General features: G+C 48.5%; 2 protein-coding genes across 2 annotated transcripts in view; both read right to left on the bottom strand.

The window, feature by feature from the left end:
• LOC308677033 (nicotinamide riboside kinase 2-like) overlaps nucleotides 1-10,000 on the bottom strand; it is an 828,951-nt gene that overhangs the window by 52,340 nt on the left and 766,611 nt on the right. The window lies entirely within an intron of this gene.
• ATCAY (ATCAY kinesin light chain interacting caytaxin) overlaps nucleotides 1-10,000 on the bottom strand; it is a gene marked incomplete at its 5' end in the record, with an annotated part of 33,783 nt that overhangs the window by 3,712 nt on the left and 20,071 nt on the right. Inside the window, 3 exons of the mRNA XM_081314924.1 lie at nucleotides 1,581-1,619; nucleotides 1,740-1,775; nucleotides 7,005-7,103. Coding sequence (XP_081171050.1) covers nucleotides 1,581-1,619; nucleotides 1,740-1,775; nucleotides 7,005-7,103 — 174 coding nt within the window. The remainder of the gene's footprint in view (nucleotides 1-1,580; nucleotides 1,620-1,739; nucleotides 1,776-7,004; nucleotides 7,104-10,000) is intronic.

The following is a 10,000-nucleotide window of genomic DNA, read 5'->3' as shown; positions in this document are numbered from 1 at the left end:
ATAATAATCAGTAGCTGGGGTTGATCCAACTTGGAAAAGAAGCACCCTGACATTGTGTCATGAACACACACACACACCCAAAGGGCCCTGGCATGTCTCAAAACAGAGGAGAAGGGGAAAGATCCAGCTTCTGAATTGCATCCAAGGGGCCATCTGTGAGATCCATGGTGGTCTCTGAGCTTTGTGGTTTCCTTGCAGACATTTCATGACCCAACTAGGTAACATCTTCAGTGCTGGAAGGTAATGAATGACCTAGTTGGGTCATGAAAGGTCTGCAAGAAATCCACCAATTTCAGAGAAAACCAGAACCTCACAGTCTTCCTCCTCCTCTCAACAAACCCCTTTCTCCCCTCCCAAAAAAAACAATAAAACAAACAAACCAACACCTTCCCCTTCTAGTGTCAATACTGCTAACATCAAATGTTCTTGCTTGAGAAGAGATGAAGAAGTAGCCATTTCATATGTTAAACTTGTGTATTGCTTTAAAAGATTGAGTTTAAAGTTGGGAGGGGGGAGGAGGAGGATTGTACCTTCAAGGCCATCTGAAATTAAAGAAGATAAGACTTTGGCGGTTCGGAAGCTGATTCTTTAAATTAATTGGAGAATACGATTAATGACAACATTAGAAAGGTGGAGAATTGTGTTTTGATATATTGTGCAAGGGGAGGGCGGAGATTTCAGATTCCAGCCTCCTTCGAGCAAGCATTTATTTATTTGTTTCGATTTATATACCGCCCTTTTCCCGAGGGACTCAGGGCGGTTCACAGGGCAAATTAAAACAGTGCAATGTACAAATTAAAATAAATTAAAATTAATAGCCCCCAAAGAGTTTAAAATTTAAAATTTAAAACCTTAAAACCCCTCAGTCCAGGCCGGCTAACTCAAATAGCCAGGTTTTTAGGTCCCGGCGAAACGAGCGAAGGTCATTTATTTAGCCGGTGTATTGTTATTTATTTATTTATTTATTTATTTATTATTTAAATTTATATACCGCCCTATTCCCATAGGACTCAGGGCGGTATTAGGCTAAATAAAGGACTTTTAAGGTAAACCATGCCTCAGAGTCACTTGAAAAGGCCAGATGTCGGAAACTTGACATCTAGCACTGACGATGTTACCTACTTGGGTTATGAAATGTCTGCGAGGAAACCACCAAGCTCAGAGAGCATCATGGACCCCTCACCGTTCAGCTACAAGCTACGAGCCTCCTCTTCTCTTCCTTCACTTCTCTGGCCACCCCTAGGTCCCCTGGTCCTTTGGCAGGACAGCCTCACCAGAGTAGCGAAAGAGTCAGTGGGAGCCCCTTTCCCAGTGAACCAGTTTCATTCCAAGGGAATAAATATTCCAAGGGCACACGGAAGGCTTAGAGCAGAGTTTCTCAAGCTTGGACACCTGAAGATGGATGGGCTTCACCTCCCAGAATTCCACAGCTGGCATGGGGAAGTTGTCAGGCCTCCGATATCTCTGAAGAGCCTCTGGGGGTGGAAAGGGGTCTCCTGCCTCCCCCAATTTTTTCAGCTTTCTTCTGACCATCCCTGGCATAAGCATGTTGTTGGCCAAAGGGGGCAGGGAAAGCTTACCTGCGTCTCTCAGACGTGTCCTGTTTCGCTCCTTCCGCCCTGGAACGAAATAAGAGCATGGCCGGGTGAAACGGTCCCTTCCCAGACCTGCTCCCCCAGCGGGTCTGGGTGACCCCCCCCCCACTTCCTCCCCCTCCTGACCCACGGAAGGACACGTACTGCTCTTTCCTGGCCTGGTTTCGCTCCTCTTCGAACCTACAGCAAAGGCAGGGAGAAGGTTAGGAGGTTCTCCCCTGGGTGTGGGAAAAATCAGTTTTCCGATGAATGAGACTGTTCAATAGACAAGTGGAATAGAATAGAATAGAATAGAATAGAATAGAATAGAATAGAATAGAATAGAATAGAATAGAATAGAATAGAATAGAATAGAATAGAAGTAGAGTAGAGTAGAGTAGAATAGAATAGAATAGAATAGAATAAATATAGAATAGAATAGAAAACATAATATAGAATAGAGTAGAGTAAAGTAAAGTAAAGTAGAATAGAATAAGAAATAGAAAATATGGAATGGAATGGAGAATAGAACAGAATAGAATAGAAAATATGGAATGGAATGGAGAACAGAATAGAATAGAATAGAATAGAATAGAATAGAATAGAATAGAATAGAATAGAATAGAATAGAATAGAATAGAATAGAATAGAATAGAATAGAATAGAATAGAATAGAATAGAATAGAATAAGGAATAGAATAGAATAGAATAGAATAGAATAGAATAGAATAGAATAGAATAGAATAGAATAGAATAAGGAATAGAATAGAATAGAATAGAATAGAATAGAATAGAATAGAATAGAATAGAATAGAATAGAATAGAATAGAATAGAATAGAATAGAATAGAATAGAATAGAATAGAATAGAATAGAATAGAATAGAATAGAATAGAAGCTGGAAGGGACCATGGAGGTCTTCTAGTCCAGCCTCCTCCTCCTCCTCCCTGCTCAAGCAGGAGGACCTATACCATCTCAGACAAGTGACTGTCTAGCCTCTTCTTAAAAACTTCCAGTGATGGAGCGCCCACGATTTCTGGAGGCAAGCTGTTCCACTGGTTAACTGTCCTCCCTGTCAGGAAGTTTCTCCTTAATTCCAGGTTTGCTTCTCTCTTTGATCAATTTCCATCCATCGTTTCTTGCCCTTTCCTCTGGTGCCTTGGAGAATAGTTTGACCCCCTCCTCTTCCTTGTGGCAGCCCCTCAAATACCGGAATGCTGCTATCCTGTCCCCCCTCCTCCTTATTTCTTCTTTTCTTTAGACTGGCCAAACCCAAGTTCTGCATCCGTTCTTCTCCGTATGTTTTAGTTTCCAGGCCTTGGATCGTCTTAGTTGCTCTAACGTAGCTCAGAGCAGCCCGTGGTTACCTTATATCCGTCCATTCCCACAGCAGCCCCTGAATCTCAGGATGCAAATATTTCTTCTAACTAAAACCGCTGATTTCTGTGGGTAGCAGAAAGGGCAGGAAATAACCTGAGCTCTAATCCATTAATTCTTATGCATTACATTAGGACGGTTTACCCTTTTCCCTCTTTCCGAAAATTATAAAACAAGCGCACCTCTAGTGTCCCCCACTATTCTCTTGGCGACTGTCTAATCAATCTTTGCACTGAGCCTTGGTTATTTGCTTTAGCTCCTATGTTTCGATTCCAGATGGGCCCCCACCGGTTCCTCTAGGCAGGAGAGGGCCCCCAGGCGCTGGTCCGCTTCCCCTTGCCTGGATTATCTTTCAAAAATATTGGGGGGGGGCAGAACCTAATAGAAAAGTCCTCAGCCAAGCAAGGATGGGCTGAAGACTGAGGAATCTCATATTTCATCGGAGATTCGGCGCAGGCTGAGGAGGAGCAGGAAGAGGGCCAGGAGGAGGAGGAGGAGGAGGGCCAGGAGGAGGAGGAGGAGGAGGAGGAGGAAGAGGAAGAGGGCCAGGAGGAGGAGGAGGAGGAAGAGGGCCAGGAGGAGGAGGAGGAGGAGGGCCAGGAGGAGGAGGAGGAGGAGGAGGAAGAGGAAGAGGGCCAGGAGGAGGAGGAGGAGGAAGAGGGCCAGGAGGAGGAGGAGGAGGAGGAAGAAGAGGAGGAGGAGGAAGAGAAGGGGGAGGAGGAAGAAGAAGATGAGGAGGAGGAGGAAGAAGAAGACGAGGAGAAGGAGAAGGAGGAGGAGAAATAGGAGGAGGAGGAGGAAGAAGAGGAGAAGAAGGAGGAAGAGAAGGGGGAGGAGGAAGAAGAAGACGAGGAGGAGGAAGAAGAAGACGAGGAGGAGAAGGAGGAGGAGAAAGAGGAGGAGGAGGAGGAAGAAGAGGAGAAGAAGGAGGAAGAGAAGGGGGAGGAGGAGGAGGAGGAGGAGGAAGAAGACGAGGAGGAGGAGAAGGGGGAGGAGGAGGAAGAAGAAGAGAAGGAGAAGGGGGAGGAGGAGAAGGAGGAGGAAGAAGAAGAAGAGAAGGAGGAGGAGGAGGAGGAGGAGGAGGAGGAGGAAGAAGACGAGGAGGAGGAGAAGGGGGAGGAGGAGGAAGAAGAAGAGAAGGAGAAGGGGGAGGAGGAGAAGGAGGAGGAAGAAGAAGAAGAGAAGGAGGAGGAGGAGGAGAAGGAGGAGGAGGAGAAGAAAGACGAGGAGGAGGAAGAGGAGGAGGAGGAGGAAGAAGAGGAGGAGAAGGAAGAGGAGGAGGAGAAGGAGGAGAAGAAAGACGAGGAGGAGGAGGAGAAGGAGGAAGAAGAGGAGGAGGAGGAAGAAGAAGAGAAGGAGAAGGGGGAGGAGGAGAAGGAGGAGGAAGAAGAAGAAGGAGAAGGAGGAGAAGAAGGAGGAGGAGGGGAAGAAAGACGAGGAGGAGGAGGAGGAGGAGGAAGAAGAAGAGGAGGAGGAGGAGGAAGAAGAAGAGAAGGAGAAGGAGGAGGAGAAGGAGGAGGAGGAGAAGAAAGACGAGGAGGAGGAAGAGGGGGAGGAGGAGGAAGAAGAAGAAGAGGAGGAGGAGGAGGAAGAAGAGAAGGAGAAGGGGGAGGAGGAGAATGAGGAGGAAGAAGAAGAAGAGAAGGAGGAGGAGGAGGAAGAGGAGGAGGAGGAGGAAGAAGAAGATGAGGAGGAGGAAGAAGAAGAGAAGGAGGAGGAGGAAGAAGAAGAGGAGAAGAAGGAAGAGGAGGAGGAGAAGGGGAGGAGGAGGAGGAAGAAGGAGAAGGGGGAGGAGGAGAAGGAGGAAGAAGAAGAGGAGGAGGAGGAGGAGGAGAAGGAGGAGGAGAAGAAAGACGAGGAGGAAGAAGATGAGGAGGAGGAGAAGGGGGAGGAGGAGGAGGAGGAGGAGGAAGAAGAAGAGAAGAAGGGGAGGAGGAGAAGGAGGAGGAAGAAGAAGAAGAAGAGAAGGAGGAGGAGGAGGAGAAGGAGGAGGAGGAGAAGAAAGATGAGGAGGAGGAAGAGGAGGAGGAGGAGGAGGAAGAAGAAGATGAGGAGGAGGAGGAAGAAGAAGAGAAGGAGAAGGAGGAGGAGGAAGAAGAAGAGGAGAAGAAGGAAGAGGAGGAGGAGAAGGGGAGGAGGAGGAGGAAGAAGAAGAGAAGGAGAAGGGGGAGGAGGAGAAGGAGGAGGAAGAAGAAGAAAGGAAGAAGAAGAGAAGAAGGGGGAGGAGGAGAAGGAGGAGGAGGAAGAAGAAGAGAAGGAGAAGGAGGAGGAGAAGGAGGAGGAGGAGAAGAAAGACGAGGAGGAGGAAGAGGAGGAGGAGGAGGAAGAAGAAGAAGAGGAGGAGGAGGAGGAAGAAGAAGAGAAGGAGAAGGGGAGGAGGAGAAGGAGGAGGAAGAAGAAGAAGAGAAGGAGGAGGAGGAGGAAGAGGAGGAGGAGGAGGAAGAAGAAGAAGAAGAAGATGAGGAGGAGGAGGAAGAAGAAGAGAAGGAGAAGGAGGAGGAGGAAGAAGAAGAGGAGAAGAAGGAAGAGGAGGAGGAGAAGGGGAGGAGGAGGAGGAAGAAGAAGAGAAGGAGAAGGGGGAGGAGGAGAAGGAGGAGGAAGAAGAAGAAGAGAAGGAGGAGGAGGAGAAGGAGGAGGAGAAGAAAGACGAGGAGGAAGAAGATGAGGAGGAGGAGAAGGGGGAGGAGGAGGAGGAGGAGGAAGAAGAAGAAGAGAAGGAGGAGGAGGAGGAGAAGGAGGAGGAGGAGGAAGAAGAAGAAGAGAAGGAGGAGGAGGAGGAGAAGGAGGAGGAGGAGAAGAAAGATGAGGAGGAGGAAGAGGAGGAGGAGGAGGAAGAAGAAGATGAGGAGGAGGAGGAAGAAGAAGAGAAGGAGAAGGAGAAGGAGGAGGAAGAAGAAGAAGAGAAGGAGGAGGAGGAGAAGGAGGAGGAGAAGAAAGACGAGGAGGAAGAAGATGAGGAGGAGGAGAAGGGGGAGGAGGAGGAGGAGGAGGAGGAAGAAAAAGAAGAGAAGGAGGAGGAGGAGGAGAAGGAGGAGGAGGAGAAGAAAGATGAGGAGGAGGAAGAGGAGGAGGAGGAGGAAGAAGAAGATGAGGAGGAGGAGGAAGAAGAAGAGAAGGAGAAGGAGGAGGAGGAAGAAGAAGAGGAGAAGAAGGAAGAGGAGGAGGAGAAGGGGAGGAGGAGGAGGAGGAGGAAGAAGAAGAAGAGAAGGAGGAGGAGGAGGAGGAGAAGGAGGAGGAGAAGAAAGACGAGGAGGAAGAAGACAAGGAGGAGGAGAAGGGGGAGGAGGAGGAGGAGGAGGAGGAGGAAGAAGAAGAGAAGGAGAAGGGGGGGGAGGAGAAGGAGGAGGAAGAAGAACAAGAGAAGGAGGAGGAGGAGGAGAAGGAGGAGGAGGAGGAGAAGAAAGAGGAGGAGGAGGAAGAGGAGGAGGAGGAGGAAGAAGAAGATGAGGAAGAGGAGGAAGAAGAAGAGAAGGAGAAGGAGGAGGAGGAAGAAGAAGAGAAGAAGGAAGAGGAGGAGGAGGAGGGGGAGGAGGAGGAGGAAGAAGACGACGAGGAGGAGGAGGAGGAAGAAGATGAGGAGGAGGAGGAGAAGGGGGAGGAGGAGGAAGAAGAAGAGGAGGAGGAAGAAGGAGGAGGAGGAGGAAGAGATTGCTATTATTGCTACTATCGATAGTTATTTCTGTCAACTGAGTTAGCCTGGTGGGTAGACGTCAACTCCCAGAATCCCCCACCCATCTTCAGGTTGCCCAGGTTAGGAAACGACAGTCTTCTCCCAACCTCTCAAGCTCTACTTTTCCTAGCAAGGATTCCCAAGAGCTCCACTAGTCCTTCCCTGCCTCCAGGCGAGGTGACCCCAGCACAGAGTCTCCCAGGGCTGACACACACCACACCCCTTTACCTGCACAGGTGCACGCACACCCGATCCTGTCTTCCACACCGTAATGCACTATATAACTCATGACGAGGCCCTGGAACAAACCAAATCTACTCTAAAGAAGGGCACCGTTGCTTATTTTAATCACTGCAGTATATTGAAAATATTAACCCCCCTTACTGCAAGATGCAGTCGGGAATCTGGACGTGCTCCATGGGAATCGTGTGAGCCAGTTCCTCCAAGGTGTGAACGTACTGGATTTTGCTGATGAATTTCACACTGGAAGAGAAGAGAGACACACGCGGTTTTAGCTTCAGCTTCAAAAGGTAGTTCCTGAACTCGCAACTCTTCGCAGCTGCAACGGCCTTGGGAAAAGTGACTTACGGCCCATCCTCCAGGTGACAACGGTCACCATCATCCCTGAGGTCGCCTGATCACCATTTGTGCCCTTGGAGCATAGCCTGCATTTACGGTGGTTGCAGGATCTTGCAGTCGTGTGATCCCCGTTCGCGACCTTGTCAGTCAGCTTCTGACGAGCAAAGTCATCTGGGGAAGTGGCGAGTGCTCCAACATTGGAGGTTTTTAAGAAGAGGCTGGACAACCACCGGTCTGAAATGTTAAGAGGGTTTCCTGCCTGAGCAGGGGGTTGGGCTAGATGACCTCCAAGAAGACCTTCCATACTGTTATGGAAGGAAGGAAGGAAGGAAGGAAGGAAGGAAGGAAGGAAGGAAGGAAGGAAGGAAGGAAGGAAGGAAGGAAGGAAGGAAGGAAGGAAGGAAGGAAGGAAGGAAGGAAGGAAGGAAGGAAGGAAGGAGTCATTCTGTTATGGAGCGAAGGAAGGAAGGAAGGAAGGAAGGAAGGAAGGAAGGAAGGAAGGAAGGAAGGAAGGAAGGAAGGACTCATTCTGTTATGGAGCAAAGGAAAGAAGGAAGGAAGGAAGGAAGGAAGGAAGGAAGGAAGGAAGGAAGGAAGGAAGGAAGGAAGGAAGGAAGGAAGGAAGGAGTCATTCTGTTATGGAGCGAAGGAAGGAAGGAAGGAAGGAAGGAAGGAAGGACTCATTCTGTTATGGAGCAAAGGAAAGAAGGAAGGAAGGAAGGAAGGAAGGAAGGAAGGAAGGAAGGAAGGAAGGAAGGAAGGAAGGAAGGAAGGAAGGAAGGAAGGAAGGAGTCATTCTGTTATGGAGCGAAGGAAGGAAGGAAGGAAGGAAGGAAGGAAGGAAGGAAGGAGTCATTCTGTTATGGAGCGAAGGAAGGAAGGAAGGAAGGAAGGAAGGAAGGAAGGAAGGAAGGAAGGAAGGAAGGAAAAGAGAGGGGAAGGAAGGAAGGGAGGACCCATTCTGTTATGGAAGGAAGGAAGGGAGGGAGGAAGAAAGGGAGGGAGGGAGGGAGGGAGGAAAGAAGGAAGGAAGGAAGGAAGGAAGGAAGGAAGGAAGGAAGGAAGGAAGGAAGGAGGGAAGGAAGGAGAGGCAGGCAGGCAGGCAGACATGTAGGTAGGTTTTAAAATCGGATCCGGTCATGTGATGACCTGCTTAAGGACTGCATTGTCTATTCTGGTCTCAGCTGTGGTGGTAAGTTGAGGACTGCCTGAATGGCTATTAGCTTAGAGGACATTGCTAACAACCCTGCTCTGTGTGAAAGCAAAAGTGATTAAACGGCTTTTAAAGATGCTTGAATCCTGCATGAGGGTTAGGAGCTAGACAATGCTAGCCATTTCATTACAGGAAGTCCTCAACCGCCATGACCACAACTGAGCCCAAATTTTTCCACTTATAAGCAAGGCAGCTGTTCAGTGAGTTTTGCTCCATGTTACGACCCTCCTTGCCCTGGTTGTTAAGCGCATCACTGCAGCTGATAAATTTAGTGACGCAGTTGTTAAGTGAATTTGGCTTCCCCGTTGACTTTGCTTGTCAGAAGGTCGCACAAGGGGATGACTGCAACCGTCGTAACTGTGAGTCAGTGGCCAAGCGTCCGAATTTGGATCATGTGACCACGGGGAATGCTGCAACAGTCATATGTGGGGAAAACGGTCCTAAGTCGCTTTTTGTAACTTTGAACGGTCACTAAACAAACCGCTGTGAAGTCCAGGACTACCTACAATCCTCAGCCAATGGCCATGTTGGCTGGAGGCTCCAGGCAACCAGGGGCGATGGGAATTGTAGTCCAACATGTCAAAAAAGGGGAAGACAGCTGAAAGGGAGATTCTTGGTCAGCCAGGTCACGGTTGAAGTTTGAGTCATGGTTAATTCGATGACTGGCTACCGAGAAAACCCAGTTTGCTTCGTGGATCTGCTTGTGAAGGATCTGACTGTGAAGGATGTCTTATGGAGATTCTCAGTCATCCAGGTCACGGTTGTCCCAAAGGCGCTTTTTTCATCAGGCAACTGGACTTGCTTTGTTTTTCTTTGAAGACGTTTTGCTTCTCCTCCGAGAAGCTTCTTCAGCTCTGACCGGATGGTGGGGAAGCGGAAGGGTGGATACTCCTTTGCAGTCATCTGGTCATTAGTACTAGATGGCCTCTTTGACCCCTTTTCAAACCAACGGTCCTCTCTGTCCAAAAAAATGTGGACTTTGCTGCCTTCGAAAGAGCGGCCTTTGTGTCAGAATCCATTTATATCACATTTCATAAATGTATAGGTAGAACAATGTGCTTATTCTGGGGATTCTGCCATCTCTCCTAAGGGGGGGGTAGAGGATAGACTTTAGGCGATCTTCAAACAACAGGGAACATTTGAACTGGGGGAGGGAGGGGGAGAGACAGATCTGGATTGCATCTTCATTTACAACTGAAAAAGGAAAGCAATAACCATAAAACCAAGGAGAGTTCCCTTTCCCATGGAAGGGCCTGACATCTGACCAAATGGATGAGGGGAGGGGCTGAAATGGGAATGCTTTATATAGGATTGAAATGTAACTTTGTTAGATTCCGTCTTGTATTGCCACAATCCATTCCATCCTAGTAAACATTTTCCTTTTGGACTAAACTTGCATCCAAGAGTTCTCATTTCCTAAGATGTGCATTGAGGTGGGTCCTGACACTTTGTCTTATAAGAACAAGAAAGTCCAGTGGCCTCTTGGAAAAACACCTTTGGGACAAGCTGAAATGGAGCCTTGCCGGATTTTGCAACCCTTTGGAAAACAAGGAAAGAGTTAAATTCGCCGTAGGGCATGACTGAAACC

Source organism: Vipera berus, assembly GCF_964194415.1.
Source record: "Vipera berus genome assembly, chromosome: 1".
NCBI classification, from domain to species: Eukaryota; Metazoa; Chordata; class Lepidosauria; order Squamata; family Viperidae; genus Vipera; species Vipera berus.
The sequence above is the reverse complement of the archived record's forward strand: the minus strand, read 5'-3'. Positions and strand labels throughout refer to the sequence as shown.